The following is a 17,667-nucleotide window of genomic DNA, read 5'->3' as shown; positions in this document are numbered from 1 at the left end:
AAGGCTTCAATCAGAAGATACTAACTTGAAAGAATAAAAGATGACTTTCCTTGTTTTAGAAACTGGCAGTTAATTTAACTAGATATTTCCTGCTAAGTGTACGCAGTTTTTTATCCACGTGGACAGACTCGAGCCCCATAAATCCTTGAATAATTTTATTGTCTATATCTGGTTGCTCTTTCTGCTCTCACACTGATCAGGAAACCTCTTTTTTTTTTTTTTTTTTCCCCTTTTTGGCCCCACAAACACTCCTTAGGAGCTATACTCTATACAACGAGCAAGTCAAAGCTCTCACTTCTTTGATTAAGGTGAAGTGAAAAGTAATGATGATGATTAGGGAAAAAAAGAAATCAGCACAAAGAAGATGTCTTGTGATAAGGTGCAGTTTTACAGCAGTTTTGAATCTTAAATTGTAGTAATTCCTACAACTAGTACTGAATCATAGGTTGATACTAATTTTTATCTCTTTAGATATATACTTGCACACACACACACAATGCCAAAAATAACACTTCTGCATTTATTCTAAAATCATCTCGTTCATAGCAATTACAGCTGAATCATAACTACATCACTTCAGATTCTTCTTTTTTTAATAGGGTGGTGTGCTAACCAAAATAACTTATCTAAGCACCACAAACTGTAATATTCAAATTCATACATTCTTATTCATCTAAACGTTAGTAGTTTTCAAAGAATGATATAAATTTTAATATTAAAAACTGTGATGCTTACTGAATTTTACACATTTTCCAAAGCACAAAGTGATAGGAAAGCATCTGTTGGAATGAGATGTTAAGGGAACAAAGTAATATTGTCTAGAGACTTGACTAGACAGATAGTGGGATATCTTATTTTGTCTCCTTCAATCATTTGTTCTCTAAAGAGACATGAAAGTCAGTGGAAACATTTCAGAAATTACAGTGCTGCTGGTCACAAAGCTACTGTACTCTAAATTAGCGTTACACTTAATTGATTCCCAACAGTTCCATATATATTCAATTTACCCACACTTTAAGTCTCAAAACTAGACCTGGGAGTTACTCCAAGAGCTTTCCTACAAAATTAGAAGTAACAATATTTGTGTCTGCAGTGCAGCAGGAAAAAAAAATGTTTGCACATTTATTTTTGCATACAGTAACATTAATGTATTTTTAATTTGTGATTGATAGGGGAAACAAAGTTTCTGAAAGCTGAGACAGAAATAAAGCCCTTCACAGGATTATGTAATATAAAAAGATTCATATTCAGTAAATTAGCACCCCATAAAGTATATGAAAAGTAACACATTCATTTGTGTATGTTGGTTATTTTTATTTGCAGCAAGCAAAGGATTCACAGAAGGCAAAAGAAAATAACCTAGCAGCAAATATTATGTCAAATCTCAAAAATACCAAATAAAGTGGTGAAAAAAAATCTACTTTTTTTTTTTTTTTACACACCTAAGACTCTGACTAATGCATTGTTTTTTGGGTTTATTTTTTTTCTTCTCCCATTAAATTTACTTTTTCTAAGTAGATCTTGCCCACAGCATACTTAGTAGTTGACAGAGACTGCAACGATATTAAATACCAACAGCTGAGTAGTTCTCTGAACAATTACCTAACAGTGTTATGCAAGTTATATCTCCATTGTATGATCCAGCACATCTATTCTAAATTGTTCTATTTTTTTTATAGCTGAATTGATTTGCTGGAAAACAGGATTTTTTCCTCTTTAGAATTCTTCAGGTTATTCTTCACTGAGAATCATAATCCCATGCATGCTTAGTATTGCATTTCATGCACAGAATTAAAGAATTAGATAAGAAAATACACAACAATCATCTGAATTCTTAGTAACAAAACAGTACAAGAACTGAAAAAAAAAACCCAGGCAAACCGATTTCTCGTTACCAGATTAAACCAAGTTTTCCAAGAACACCTAACTGTAGCCCAAGTCTCCATTTACTATTATACTAATAAGGTTACTTCTACACACATTTTTTCAAATAAAACAGTGACAATTAAAGCCACAAGAAAATTAATAGCTCTCTCAAGTGCATCTCTCATGATGATAGCTTACAGTTGACTGAAAAGCTGTTTACATAATTAGATGGTATTTATATTCTACCAGGACCTAATATAAGTACTAGCTGAAGGACAGTTTCCTCTACTTGAAAACATACCAATTGTATTATCTTAAACACAGTGTCTGAAGACAAAACAGATTTTGTCTGATGATCTCCAAGATTACAACAAAGCAATCATACTTACAACTGCTTTAATTCAATACACTATTATTCAAAGCGGACTGTGAAAGCAACAAAACAATGCATTCTTTTAGCACTACGCTAAATTTCAAGCCCCACTGATAAAGTCTACAGCTGCCTGCAAATATGATCTTCAACTCTGAGTTCTTTCAGAGACAGAGCTCTGAGAATAACTGCCATGCTACAGTACTTTTGTCATAGGATAAATGTTTCAACAGTCCAATGAACAAGGCTTTTCAAACAGGCTATGAGCAAACATTTGAACTGCTTGACAGAAAGGACCAACTGCATAAGACAAATGTCTTACAAAATATGTGTCAGTCTATCTGCTCTAAAGGTTCTAAGACTCATTTTGAGGATCAACAGCTGTAAGGAATCACTCTCATTCATCTGCTTGCTATACAAACTAGGTCCCAGAACAAGAGTAAGGATTCTAGATACTACCATATTAACATTATTAAGAAATAGTACTAACAAAAAAGAATAAGAAGCAAGGCTTACAGTCTGACTTTCAGGAAAGTCCATCTTCAGCAATTTGTGAGCACATTCTTCAAAGTCTAAGCTGCAGTAATAGAAAAATATTTCTCATTATTTGTGCAGTATACGCTACACTAAAAACATTTCAGAATTATATTGATTGTTGCTGATGAAACTTCAACTGTTTTGAAATAAACATTCAGAAAGCTGTTTGTTTTGGGTTTTTTTGTTGTGTTTTTTTTTTTTTAAACAAACATTTTCTATTTCATGAATTTCTAATCCAAAGTCATTACATTTGCAGACAAATTGAAAACAAGATTACTCAGGTCATTATTATTATTACATCACCTTACAAAACTTAGGAAAACACAAACGTGTGAGCTCATTTTGCACATCCTGAAGAACAGTGAAATGCAAGCACTGTACAAAAGCTCCTACAGCAGTATACACCACACTCTCCTCTTTGCACTCCCATTCTTGCGTATTAAGTTTTTAGCTACTATTTAAGTACCTCCCCCCATCCAAGTATAAGATGGACAAACTTAAGTACGGCAAGAAAATATTGAACAGTAACTCTGAGAAATATAAGAGCCTTTCATAGATCTCAGTATGGTATTAATACATACGTCTAATGATCAATATCACAACTACATTATCTCACTTCCACACAGGTACAGATCAGCAGAATATTGTGGGCCATGCCTACTTTTAACAATGGAATTGAGTGACATGCAACAGATTAATCTCTCCTTTCACCCAGGCAACACAGGAGTTATACCACCATGTTTTGATTATTTGTGCCATGTACTGCAAGGGGATTTCATTCTCAAGATCAATACAAATACAGTACGCTTCAGGGTTGGTGTCTGTATACTTATGTTCCAAACAATGCAGATGGCAACTGGCCTAAAGAGTACCATGCTACAGAACTCCTTACTCTCAGAAGTGGAGAAACTCTGCAGCATCTCTACTTTAAGTGTGTTACACATTTTTTTCAGAAATTCTTAAGATGCTGTAAAATCTGAAGAACACCAACTTGTTCACTCAGAAGACTTTTATTATACCAATCCTCATAGAAAAGTCCCAGTGCACTAGTCAAACATTTTCAAACAAACAGGATTTATCTTAGAATGAGAATTTGGGTACTCCTTTGTCAAAAAGGTCTGCTTTATACAATTAGGTCAGGCTCCATAAAGGACACTTCCCTGCTTTTTTTTTTTTTAAATTGCACACTAAAAAAGAACTGAAAGAGAAAGAGAATTCCAGTTCACTCATTTCAAAAGAACTACACTCATAGGTGTACAAATTATATTATATTTACCTTGACTGAATAGCAAGATAAATTGTACGACGGAAGGAGACCAGGTTAATTTCTGTTTTGTCATGGACAGTAACTTTCTGACCTGGGAAAGAAAAACATGGCTTTGTAAAGAGCAAAATATTAAGGCAGATATATGTAATCTCTTAGACCAGCTCTATTTACTAAGTCTGTAGCACACTATATGGTACTTTTTCTAGAATTATTTAGGATTGTTTTGCAGGTTTACATTTTTTTTTTTATTTTATTTTTACAGAGAACGAAAAAAAAAAAATATCAGTATTTGCCTCATCTGTAACTAACAGGTAAATATTTAGAGATACAGTTTTAGGAGGAAAACTCTCCTTTTAAAGACCTTTCAGAGGACTTAGCCCACTGCAGCCTCTGGGTTTAACATTTCTTATCTACATTATTAGCAAGGTATTTTCTGCACAATTTAACTATACAATGCTTTACGAAGCCTTCTTGATTTTAACAGAAAGTTCTTTGTTTCCGTTATGCATAGGATCTATGTTACAGCATTCTGCAAAGCTCTGTTTTGTCCTGGAGCAAGTGCAGAAAAATCCATTCTGAACCACAACCACTCTGGGAACACCTTCATTCATTAGGTATTTGCTTTTCCTTTGTTCTTTTAAAGTCTGGTAATAGCATAAATGATGAAAAGTTATGTGAATTCTCATACTTTTCATCAGCCTGGAAGCTCTGCCCTTCTGTGAAATACTCCAACAGACTGGTGCAGAAATCCATTCCTGGTATTCTACAAGAACAGGACTTGGCTGGCTTTTCAATTACTCACACAATCTGCACAAACATTTCAGTTATGTATGCTTACCCATCAATTTTTTTCCTTGGTATCAAATACATTCTTTGAAAATGTGTAAACACTGACTGCTTCCACTAAAGATCAAAAAAGGGGGCTGAACTCAACTAAGAAGTGAAATACAGAGGATGTAAATACAGTTTTAAGAAAACCCATTCTGAATTTGAAAGTGACCTAAAAATATGATAGAGCACTAGGAAGTGTCCAGAAAGGTTGTCTTTGCTAGTTTTTAAGGACGTGTTTTCACATTCATTATTTTTAATGTCTTATGTTTGCAAGGCTTTTCTCGCATGAAACTGATATGGTCAAGAACAACCAGGCAAAGTTGCTTTTCATTTTCTGCCTGTGCTGAATGCTTCCTTTCAGACTGTTACTTTTATACTATTTGCTAGTAAACACTTAGATCTGATAATAATTTAAGATGAAAACATCCCTTAACATTTGAACATTCTTAGTTTCGCAAAATGTGTAGCAAGTTAAGCTTTTCTTTCCTGTTTCATCTAGAACCAGTAAGGTGCCAGTTATACACTTACCATCTTCATCCTCCTCTTCATCATCATCTTCATCTTCTGCACTACTTCCAGCCTCTTGATCTGCTTCAGATTCACTGTCACCTTCATCAAGAATTTCTGAAAGAGCAGTACCCAAGATTAAAGGAATATAGACCGCTCATTACCAAAAAAACTTGATCCAACACCTAAGAGCGAAAGGGTGTCTCAGGTGAAGAATGTGGCAGAGCCAAAAAACAGGTACGTGACAACCAAATGAAAAAGTAGCTAGAGAAACAATACTGAAGAAAACAGAAGGAATACATTGGAAAGGTCTATGATGAACTGAAAGACAGTTATCTGGGACACAAGTATCATCCACTGTTAAATAATAAAGGTTGGTGACAATAGCTGGATAAGTAAACGCCCTATAAATGTGTAAATATATAAATATTTTACATAAAATGTGTATACACACACTCCCCTACCTTTCTTCAGCATTTTGTATTTCTCTTCATTTTCCATAAAGTTCGGATCCATCTTGAAAACATCTTTAGAATAAAAGAGAATTTTTATTTAAAATACAAAATAAAGAAAACAATGAATATTTAATTTTTAATTTGCTTTCATGGGGAATGCAGTCACAGAATTATCTTCCATTTCTAACTTACTAAGAACATCCTCTGGGTTGTAGTCATCTTCTAATGGCAACATATGAGTAAACTGATCCTCTTCTTCCACTAGATCTAATCCCTCTGGAATGATTGGATGATCCTTGAAGCCATCCTTCCGTACAGCAAACATGACTTCTATCATGTACTGAACACGCATATCAATTTTAGATTCATGCAGAATGTGTCGAAGACGGTCAAAGATTGCTTTGGAAAAAGACAGAAATGTAAATATGAAAAGGATTTACTAACACAAACACCAAAAAGACAAATGTTCTGGCTAATTATACTTACCATTAATACCTCTAGGAGAAACTTCTGTTAATTTGAGCCCACTCTCTTTAATAAATCCAATTGCTACTTCAATACTGTCATCAGTAGGCCTTTCAAGAAGCAAAGTGAGCATTTCCAAACATAAAACCTCATGAGCCTAAGGAAAGAATATCAGTAAAGAATTAGAATGTACAATGTTACACTATTATTACAGTGATTTACTCGATTGAGCAGTCCAGCCTTTGAGGATGCCACAACACACTTGTTTAATCACACATACAAGGCAACAGTAGTGGGACAAAGCCTATTAAGAGGAAGTCAAATTTTCAAATACTATTTTACCACCTGTATTTACACCTTCTTTGTAGTGAATATGACTATGCTATTGAAATGAACAAGCAAGCAACAAGAAACATTTTGCCATTAAGAAAAAAATAGAATGCATTTCCAAGAAGCAAATAAAACAGCACCTACATTACAGAAATTAGTTATAAGTGCACCGTGTCTATAATTAAATCAGGTCTTCCTGGATCAGGCACATAAGCAAAGGGCACATCTCAGTTTAGCTGCTTCTTTACCAAAATGCTGTATATTCCCAATGCATTCCTGAAATGCTGCATCTTGTCATTATTTAAATTGGAATATCCTGATTTCTAACACATAAAAAAGCATCATAGAGCTGGATACAAATTTGATTAAGATGCAACTGAGTCTAGTTCTGCCTACATAGATGTTTAAGTCAGATGAAAGTGTTGCAAGAAAACTCTGGTTAAGATCTGCGGAAGAGAGCCTCAGATGATGCTTGTTTTGCATCAAGGTTTGTCTCAATACCAGCCCAACCAGATTTCCAAAGTCTGGGGAAGCTCTGGAGCATAAGTGCAATGGTAAGTGATGATAACTACATAGGCAGTTACCAATTTTTTTTCCAAAAAGGTCTTAACAACTTACAGTAGGCATTAAAAGGAAACCTGAACTCAGATTTTCAGTGACCTTTAGAACAAGGAGAGCATCTTCAATTAGGCTACTGCTGTTTTGAAACTAAAGAAATAGCCACACAGGGTTTGGATTAAGTAGAAACATGAAGTAACATACCACATTCTGATTCATCAAATGTGCAACAAATTTTGAAGATGTCAGACAGAGTTGCTGCAAAAGAAATAAAATAGGAAATGTTAACACATCGTATATGGAAGAAAAATTTTGTAACAGACGTACTTACTATAGATTTGCGCATCTCACAATCAAATTAAGTCATGAAACAACTATTTTGGGATACTGATACTGTTCACAATTAGGACTGCACACTTGAAAAGCTATCACAGTACCAACCCAGAATAGGCTGTCAAGCTTTCATGATACTCTAATACTATCGTACTTTATGTACTAATGATAGGTCCCGACCCACAGGTCCTGGCTGTGTTCTTTTTAAGTACATAATTTGAACACACCTGAAGCAAGGTTAACACAGCAGAATTACAAGTTTCAGCATGTTGCTTCTTCACGTTTTACATACCTTATCATTTCTGCGATATCCTTTGCGAAAATTTAGTATCAACCTCTTCAGAATCAATTCACCAATATTTGGAAACTTTGAATTGATAATTGCCACAAGAGCTGCATAAACATGGGTAAAAATTGGAGAGGCGCTCTGAGCTTGCAAAATGGATCTAGATAGCAATCCCCTGTAAAAATATGTAAGTTTAAGATCTTTCTGGTAATAAAACATTTAATGTTCTTATTCAGTACATATCACATAAAATAGTATTGTACAGCTGGAATAGTTAGAAAATACTAGACGGTCATTTTCTAACCATTGTTTATCATGCCACAAATGGAGTTTTGCAAAACGTGTTGCCCAGATGTGTCTGAGCGGAAAAATTGTTAAACTGATACCTTATCTTTCATTAAATATTGTTCCTATTAGAACTACATTTGAAAATGATAAGCATGTAAAAAGTCTTCATCTTGTATCCTGCAATTATCCCTTTTTTAACCCCAACGCAGGCTCTTCTTAGCTTTGAAATTTGTGTGATTGTGCTGTTTCTTTTCCTCAGTTGAAAAAAACAAAATCCTGTTTGTGACACAAAAAACATCTGTTCTGCAAGTATTTATGAAAAACACAGAACTGTGTTACGCTATAATGATAACTCAAACAGGCAAAATAAACTTCTAAGAAATAAAAATTATTGTTTTCATAGAAGGTCTAACAATAAAGATCTACCTACGAGTAATAAAACTGAATGTTCAATAAAACCAGAATGGGCAAAGTAATGCTTTTCAATGCTTTTCTCAAATGAAACTGCCTATTTTCAACACAACAATTATGTGTTAGAATTGAGAACTGGTTATAAAAGACTACTACTTAGAGTCTAAACAAATGTAAACACAGGGCTCATGAGATTATAGTTTTTATTTTACTAACAGTTTCTCTTATGTTTATATGAAGACTAAAGTCTGAAAAGATTCCGAGACCTTTCCCACCTCCTCAGTTTTGCTTTTTTTCATGCTTTAGCACATAGAATTTGACTTTTGCTGTATTACTCCAATATAAATGGGGGGCGGGGACACAACAACCCTCCAAACATGAATCTTCAAAGTACACACTGGTATCCAACTCCATCTTCTCTGTGGTCTATTTAAATCTTCCAAAAAACCTCCTACATGGCACTAAATACAAACTGCATAAGGACCTTACTCCTACTTACTCTGGAGTTGACAAATGGAATAGAACTCATTTCATACTTGTGCACAAAACCAAACATTTCATGTTGAAACTGTTAGGTACTTCTGGCTTACAAACTGAAACTGGTCTGCTTCAGATCCTATTTACCCTCTACTTAGAAAACTCAGAAAAGCAGTTTACAGCTAATTAAAACTTCATGTCATTACTTTAAAATGCACCTTTGTGCAAATTTGGAAGTCAAAATTAACTGTAAGAAGAAGGGAAATGGTACCATTTTCCATTTACATTATTTTGAAGTTTATACGCTTATAAGATACATACAAAAACTTCCACAGACAAATGTATTCTAAAAACATTCAATAAGCTCATTTTTAAACTAAAATATTACTGCTTGTATGAAAAGTAAGTTTCAGGGACATGATATGCAGCCAAGTAAAAACCAGTTCTACAACAGACTGTTTGAGACTGCATTACTACTTTTAACAGCAATCACATTCGGGAACTACTTGCTCACTCTCTAGATTTTACTTAATTCTCTTCTGTTATTTTTATGCTGTTTGCAGGATTCTGATCTTCCCATCAGGTATGACATACATGGAAGTAACGCATTCCTTAGCTATAACCTCCTGAAATAACAGTGATTAAATTATGACAGAAAAAGCTCTGCTGTCTGAAATGTAACAGAATTATTTCTGGATATTTTGTTCAGAAGACTTCTTGGTGGTGGTGGTTTGGTTTTGTTTGTTGAAATGGTAGCCAATCTAAGAAACCCATACTCCTTTAGACTAGTATATTTAACCTCTATTGACATCAAAATTAAAGCAAGGAAAGTCATCACAGAGTACTTGCGCAGTCATCATGACTTAGTACTGAGCTCAAGTAGCGTAATAGCATTTTCTCTACATTACAACAATAAACAACCCAGCCAGACAACTGCGGTAAAACTTGTTTTGCTAAATACTGGCTACAAATGTTATTTGTCCCACAGAAAGAACCCAGGAATAACGTTAATTTTAAAATCTAGCATCCATACACTACACATAGCACACATAGTGATGTACACATGAACAGTACACATATTAGCAGAAAAGCAGAATAATTGTTTTAAAATACTAAGACTCACCTTCCCCGAACAATATTTTCTTGAAGAAGCTCATGAATGATATTTTCTATATTAGAAACGTTCACTTTATTGACAAGACCATTGATCGACTTCTTCAAGGCTTCCCAACTCATCCTCTGATATGCCAAGCTATTACAAAGGTATCACAAATTATGAATGCATAAATTTGAGATAGCAACGAATGAATTTTTATATGTATATACGAAAACATGAATGTAAGTTGTTATCAGTAAAATAGGTAAGAAAATATTCACTGCATCAATGTGAAGAGTAGTTCACAATTATACATTTAACTACTACGAAATCACTGAACCAACACGGTATACCAAAACGTAATTCTCCACAGATGCGGTATAACCCAGTATGTTCACTTTTCTAAGACAGTCCAAAAAATGCCTGGTTATGTTCTGTACCCCACTTTTCCATTTACACTTTGCAGCAGAAGCAGGTACAGTCATAATTAGACTCTCTTACCTTTCTTCTGATAAAAATATACCTTCAAGAGAACAATCCTGGCCCTCAAAAGGTATCCTATTTTCACCAACATTCACCAAAATCTTTTACTGTTTTGCTTTTCTGTAAAAATTCTAATGTTACTTTCAGCTCACCTATTTTTATCAGTGATTTGTTCTTGCATCATCCTGAGCTTGGCAGGTGGAATATATGCACCACCTGTGCGAGTAAGGATTGGATCCACTTCTTCTTTCTTCTTCTTTGAAGTGGCCTCATCCTGAGCAAGTGAGCTCTGGACCGTTGACCTCTCAGGACTCCTACGATCAGGTGATGAATATCTTCTCTGCTTCCTTCGATCAGATTCTCTCTCCTCCCATTTCTCATGGTATCTCTCTCTCCCCCTTTCCATCCTTCTAAGAAAAAAACCCAAAACCCACAAAAATCAAACACCCAAGGGTTCGTGAAAAGTTTTCACATTTTATTCTTTAAAGTGAGTATTTTATTACTGTTTAAGAAAGGGCTTGATACCTTCCTTCTGAAGTTCTGTCATCATAGTATTCCCTTCTTGAATATTCCTGATCATATCTGCTGTCATCAGAGTATCTTCTCTTTCTGGGAGATGGAGACCTGTCACGCTCTATGTCCCTATTCACACCCAAGACACAAAATTCTTAGTAAGAGGCTTAGAAAAGCAATGCTATTAATATCCACTTGCAATACAATGTTACAATACAGAACTGTTCCACTTCTGCAACCTGAGTTTCAATATATGCATCATTCAAACAGAAGATGCTACTTTTATAATAATTTGTTGCCAGGGGGGAAAAAAAAAAAAAAAAAAAAAATCAAAGCAGCACTGTAAAAGGAAGGTCCTCCTAGAACTTAAAATTAAATGCTAAATGGTAATAACACCAAACACCAAAGGTAAACTCAGCACCGTGCATTCCTTGGAACATGTGCATTAATTTGTTTCACCTACTTTTGCCTGTGTAGCATGAAACAGAACAGACACTATTAGAATAAGTGATACTGTGTTTAGTACAAGAGGTGAAATTAAAAGTAAACTGGTAACAGTTCATCTCATGCCTTGGTAGATTGCACTTCAAATGATATTTCTCTACCTCTTGCTGGCATCAGTAATCTTGCTCTAAAGTGATAATTGTGGTATCAGCAATATGTGAGTCAAGGCAAAAAGTTGGCATCTAATTTCCATTTTCAAGTCCCGTGACAATTTAACTGAATGCTAAGGATTTTTTACAGATTTAGTTTTAATAACAAATTATTTAACTACTTCTATATTGACAGGCAAGTATTTTATTAAACCTACACTTATTTTTCACTGCTCAGTTATGTAATGTATAAAAAGAAACAGAACCTGATTTTTTTTTTAAAAACTTATTTAACTCACGATGTGAGGTATACCTACAGACACGTAGGGTATAAAAAGCAATCACTCTACCTGTCCTCTGGAGACAAACTTCTCTGGCGTGAACTGTAATTTTCCTTCCTTTCGTAACTGGAACCATGCTTTAACGAAACAAAGAAAAAAATCAAGCCCCAACATTATATATTAATTACTGCGAGCACACATATCTTGAGATCAAAGTGTACCATGTCTTCAGTTCCCTACTCCTTTACAAGAACTAAGGGCCATCAAATAAAGCTAATGGCAGTCAGTTATGACAAGGAGAGCTGGTTCTAAATAACAAGCAGTTAAGCAGCTGGACTCCTTGCTACAGGATGCTGCAGATGCCAAATGCTTACATGGGTTCAAGAGACTGGACAAACACTGAAGAAAAATTCACATGGATTACCAAAAAAATTATCTGGCTCAGGAAGGTGCAAATAGGCAGAGACTAGGAGAGTATGTGGGCAAGTACTTTTATGGTTGCCCTGTTCCTAAACTTTTCAAGGCATCTGCTGTCAATTACTGCTGGAGACGAGAGTAGACGGACCTTCAGTCTGTGTTTCCTACTTCCTTCTTCCATACACCATTTTACACTTTCTTGCATCACATGCAATACCATTAAGAGAATTCTACCACTTCTTGTTTGAGGAGTGCCTTTCCTCTCTCCTAAAGATCCCCTTTATTGCGTAATTTATCGTTACCCTTCTCCTTTTTACTAACCATGACTTATTTTCTCATGAGTCATTCCTAGCTTCACACATTATAAGCATCTAAGTTACACTGGTCCACTTGACACATCCTGGAAGTAAATTTAATTCTAGATTTTTTTGAAACATAAGTTTGCAGAATTGTTTACATGATGCACACTTAAAGAGTTCACAGCAAATTCTGCGGGCTGAATCATGCCATATAGAATTATGGAGTCATACACAAAAATCAGAGCACAACAGCACCTACAACACACATAGAAAGACATTTACCTCATCAAGATGTTTTAAAACTACTTCGTTGCAGCTAAGAAGCAGCTTTTATGACCTCTATACTTTCATTGTAAGGGTCCTCTCTTTCCTTAAAATATTATTTATGATTTTTCAGAACCACAACCTCATGTTATCAGCCAGTGATCAGCTATAAAATAGGTAACTCTTCACCTTGATGCAGAAACTCATGTGCAAGAAGTTGCTTATGCACCTTGACTGAACTTTTTGCAAAAATACTCATCTGATTTGTTGAAGTGGCATTCTATCCATTCACACACTAGCACACTTGTTTTTGCTCCGCCAAAAAAAACAGTTAAAACTGTTGGTTAGTAGAATACAAGGACAACTCCTTCACAAGTAGACCCTGATGGACAGTTATACTCAATGATCTCCAAAAACTTAATTACAAAGAAAAGTATCTTTACTAAATGGCAAGTGTGGTGTTTCTAATGACCTGTGCAAGTAAAACCAACATTAACTGAGGCTTCCTAAAGAAGTAATAGCAACACAAGAGATTATGAACATCATCCTATCAACAGACCATTGAGGCTGACTTGCTATCACTCAAATTGGGGTGTGTCTATATACATGTAAATATACATACTTGTACTTTTAGGCCACTATAACATATTCTAGAATAGCACCTTCCCTAGGGTATGTTTCTAACACCATGTTAAAATTATTCCCAGTATTATCTTGCCTGAACCAAGACAATGGCACAAATCAAATGCACTGCATCATTTACTAGGAATATGCACCCCTACAAAAGTAATGTCCATCTGACAATTTTAATTCCAGAGTAACCTTGTCTTTGATGGCACAGCTACTACAGGAAATCCACATATTCTCACCAAGGTCTTCTTCTCCTTTCAATATTCATTTGTGGGACTATACCATACAGCAGATGACTGAAATAATTCAACGTTTAAAGTAGTCCTTAAGCTGTTGTTTTTTTCCCAAAATAATATAATGCAATATTGTATCCTAAGCTTCCAAGAAAGCAGTAATAAAAATCTTTGAGAAACACAAAACAGTTACTGTATTTAAATAATATTTAGCAAATTGGAAGAAGTGGGTCTTTTTAGGATGATCTGTTCTCATGAGTTGTACCTCATCTGCCTTTGCTCAAGCAGACCCAAAAAGACAAGCGTTCACAGAAATAAAACAATGTTATGGAAGTCTCTGTATTTGGCAGTTCTCACATCTCCTTAAAAGCAGCTGTGTTTGCTGAAGAACTTGTTACCCTCAGCTCTTTGTAACCAGGGTTTCTGCCACAAGTTAGTCTTCTTCCTTGTCCATTTTGATCAAAATGATTAACCAAAAGTGTCCAAACAGTGTGCTTTTGCTAACTGGCTTATTTAGATGAGGGAGCACCACCAGACTGGGAAGATATGAAAAGATATCAAACTATCCCTCAAGCATCCCTATTAAAAACCACTTCAGTCAGAAAAGTTGGAACCAAAAGAGTGAAGAAGCCTACGCAGGGTCAAACTCTAGAAACACAGGCAGAGAAATACAATAGATTTGAGACAGTGTATCAGAAGATTATTGCTCTGATAACCTGTTTCAAACTTAGTGTACTTTACAAACGTGGCATTTCTAGACGATCATTTTAGGAGAGTAATTTTAAAGCACATTCTTTCTTCCCGCATTCCTAAAAAACACTCCCATCCATTCAGAAATGTACCACACAGCTTTCAAAAGGGAAAGCTTTAACTTTCACAGTAAGAAATACAGTTGCCACATTAACTGCTACTTCCTGTCTCTTTACCTTTTCATTTTAACATCACTGTGAATTTTTCAACACCTCTTTTCTCCATTCCTACACATGCTTATGTTCTGTGTCGAGCCATCATACAGTCACTTTTCACCAACTACTTTATTAGTATATGCTGATAATGCTCAGAAGTTCCATTGTTAGGACAACAAGTGCTAGAAACAGCTGTAATTCACTGACTTCATAGTAATACTTCCCTTGTAAACAGCTGCTTTCAATGATGGATATTGTTTGCTTTACATTCAGAGAACTTTATTTAACATAACATCAACCACAAATCTAATCACCAGTAATAAGGGAATAATCAAACCCCATAATTTAGGTTTTAACACACTTACATTTACTTGTGTAACCCTGCTCTTCATCTTGACTTCCTACTTTTTAGGGATTTTTGAATGTGCAGCAACGACACAATCCAAGATGGAGTTCAGCGGATGAAAAACATTTCATCTATGACACACAGACGACAATCAAAAACTTCCTACTGCACACGGCAGAGGAACCTGCGCTTTTGTTTTTTATGCTTAACTCCTTAAAACAAAACAAACAGCCCCCGCCCCCAACCCAACCCGGTCAGACTCCTCCAGGTGACACAGCACCTGCCGCAAGAGAGAAAGCCTGTACCACGGCAGCCGGGAGCTCACCGGCACCGCCGCCGCGGGCACTCGGCACAGCCAGCCGCAAGACCCGGCGGCCACGCCGCGGCAGGAGATGCCGAGGCCCTGCTCACAGGCCCAGCCACACGGCGCCCAGCCCCAGCCGGCCGCCGAGCCCTCCGCGGGGCTGCCTTACCGCCCGCCCCGCGTCCCACCGCCCCCGACCGAGCTGCGGCCTAGGAAGGGAGGCCGCGACCACCCAACCCCGGGGCGGACCCGACCGGCGGACAGCGCCCGGGGGTTCCCCCACTCCCGGGGGAAGGCGGGAAGGGAGCCCCTCACCCACCGCCCGCGGCCCGCCAGGCCCCGCACCTACCGCCCACCGCCGCGCACAGCCACCAACACCATCGCTTCCGGCGGAACGCGGTGCACGATGAGCGCGCCGTGCGCAGGCCCCACCCAGCGGCGGCGCGCGACGCACGCACGTACGCTGCCCGAGTGGAGTGAGCGCGGCCGGAGGCGAGGCTCATGACGGGAAGCGGAGTTCTGCGGCGGGACGCGCCCGGCCGCCATTTCGCGGGCCTGGCCTGCGAGGCGCCTGCGGGCTGCGCGGCGGCAGCGGGGCTGCCGCAGTGACCGACCTCGTCGCTGCTGTTCCTTTTCAGTCTGTTATTTAAAATATAAATGTTTGTAGGGGTTGTTGCAGGGGAAAAAAAACCAGTGGGAAATAAGCCGATAGAGTGGCTCCTATGGGAGTAGCTCTATAGCAGGCGTATTGCTCCTTTCAGTTCAGCCTGCGCTTCTCCAGTGCCGACTTCTTCTCAGGTGAAGGCATCTCAGAAAAAACACCCCCGTTGCTACCAAGTGTACAAGGTTCCTGTCAGAAATAGAGTTCATAGCAGACAAGCACTCAACTTACTGCCCTTAAGAAAAGCTGTCCAAAGTCTTCCAGCATCTCTGTAAAATTTAGTGAATTTAGTACACCTGCCCCTTAAATAGCACCTGTAGCACACACTTCTGTCACTCACACATCAGCTGCTGGTTAAACATTGCTTGAAATATGTCCAGGACATACATAATGCATGATACCATGTTGAAAGTTAAAAATGCTGTTAGGATACCTGCTTATTAGAGGGGCGGTTTTTTTGGCCTCTAAAAGTTTGAAGTAATTGAGCACCACTGATTCACCCACTGATTCTCTAACAGAGAGCCTGTGGCTTATTATAGGCACAAATTTGTTTGGATTGTGGAAAGTAATTAAATGCATAGGGAGGAAAAAAAAGGAGACTGATATGCAAGGTGTTAAAATGTGTTAAAATGCTTATGGTTCATTTCAGCTCTTGGGAGATAATGAAAATAAACTCTTAGAGGACACAGCAGATCTGGGTCAGAACGGCATTAATTCAGCCAAGAGCCAGATGGTTCCTGCAGGGACATCTGTGACCGAGCCGTGCGGCAGCACCGCCACTCTGCAGCCTGCAGCACCCGCCTGCAAGTCCCTGTGAGTGCACATGGAGTGGGTGGGACACGGTATTTGTTGAGGGGAAGAAGGTGGCAACGAGGTGGTAGCAACACTGGAAAAAAAAAAAAAAAACGCTACTCACAATTTCCCCTTTCAAACAGGTGGAGAAACACATCAACAGCAGAGTAATTCTGATGAGCCATAGTGTACGTTGGCCTTATGCTGACTCACAGCCAAAAATACAGTGTTATCGGCTAATGCATTCCCTGAGTTCCACCCACAGCTGAAATTTGCTCAACCATGATATTCATAGACCAATCCACAAGACTGTTTCCCAGCAGCAGCAGGTATTGGCCTGCGGTGTCCCTGCAAGGACCGGGGGATGAAAGCGTGTCATTTTACATGTTTTATTCCTGTTCCCCCTTCCTCTCTTGTGAGAACTGCACCCTTGATCATGCGTTCCAGTCATGGCAGAGGAAAATGCCTCCTTTACTTTCTCACAACTAGGTAGCTGTCAAGACGGCAGTGCCTTCTGCAGTACTGTAGAGTCCTTGCCCTGTCTCAAGTCCCCGGGGCAGCCCAGGTGGCCAGGTCTGGGGCCCGGAAGCTGAGAGACTCCTGCTTGTGCCTAGGGTTGTGTAGCCTTCCTCTGCCACATTTTTTGCAGCCCTGATGCACTGCCTTGGTTCTCCAGGTTGGTGAGCCAATCTGAATAAGTTTTTAGTGACTGTGGTCCTAAAACCTGCAAAACTCAAGTCCTCTCTAGCATTTTGTAAAGCAAGAAGGGACTGGATAGCTCGACCACTCCAGGTGCAGAGTGACTAAGAGGGACATAAGGGCTTAATCTCCTCTTTGTGTTGTGATGCGGGCCAGTCTCACACTCCAGA

At 37.8% G+C, this 17,667-nt stretch overlaps 1 protein-coding gene across 2 annotated transcripts in view; it reads right to left on the bottom strand.

Moving 5' to 3' along the window:
* CWC22 (CWC22 spliceosome associated protein homolog) overlaps positions 1 to 15,746 on the bottom strand; it is a 36,161-nt gene extending 20,415 nt beyond the window's left edge. The window contains exons 1-14 of one of the 2 annotated variants that reach the window (XM_068407475.1): positions 15,695 to 15,746; positions 15,061 to 15,172; positions 12,017 to 12,084; positions 11,086 to 11,202; positions 10,713 to 10,970; positions 10,105 to 10,233; positions 7,812 to 7,980; positions 7,391 to 7,444; positions 6,320 to 6,455; positions 6,026 to 6,232; positions 5,843 to 5,905; positions 5,400 to 5,495; positions 4,050 to 4,131; positions 2,753 to 2,813 (exon numbers count right to left, since the gene is read on the bottom strand). In XM_068407475.1, the coding sequence (XP_068263576.1) occupies positions 2,753 to 2,813; positions 4,050 to 4,131; positions 5,400 to 5,495; positions 5,843 to 5,905; positions 6,026 to 6,232; positions 6,320 to 6,455; positions 7,391 to 7,444; positions 7,812 to 7,980; positions 10,105 to 10,233; positions 10,713 to 10,970; positions 11,086 to 11,202; positions 12,017 to 12,084; positions 15,061 to 15,087 (1,467 nt within the window). In that variant the 5' untranslated portion in view covers positions 15,088 to 15,172; positions 15,695 to 15,746. The remainder of the gene's footprint in view (positions 1 to 2,752; positions 2,814 to 4,049; positions 4,132 to 5,399; positions 5,496 to 5,842; positions 5,906 to 6,025; positions 6,233 to 6,319; positions 6,456 to 7,390; positions 7,445 to 7,811; positions 7,981 to 10,104; positions 10,234 to 10,712; positions 10,971 to 11,085; positions 11,203 to 12,016; positions 12,085 to 15,060; positions 15,173 to 15,694) is intronic. The other variant, XM_068407476.1, reaches the window with a different exon arrangement.
* Between the last annotated feature and the right edge of the window lie 1,921 nt (positions 15,747 to 17,667).

The sequence above is a fragment of the Nyctibius grandis genome, chromosome 9 (genome assembly GCF_013368605.1).
Source record: "Nyctibius grandis isolate bNycGra1 chromosome 9, bNycGra1.pri, whole genome shotgun sequence".
Taxonomy (NCBI): domain Eukaryota; kingdom Metazoa; phylum Chordata; class Aves; order Nyctibiiformes; family Nyctibiidae; genus Nyctibius; species Nyctibius grandis.
Note: the sequence above shows the minus strand (reverse complement) of the source record. Positions and strands in the feature narration are given on the sequence as shown.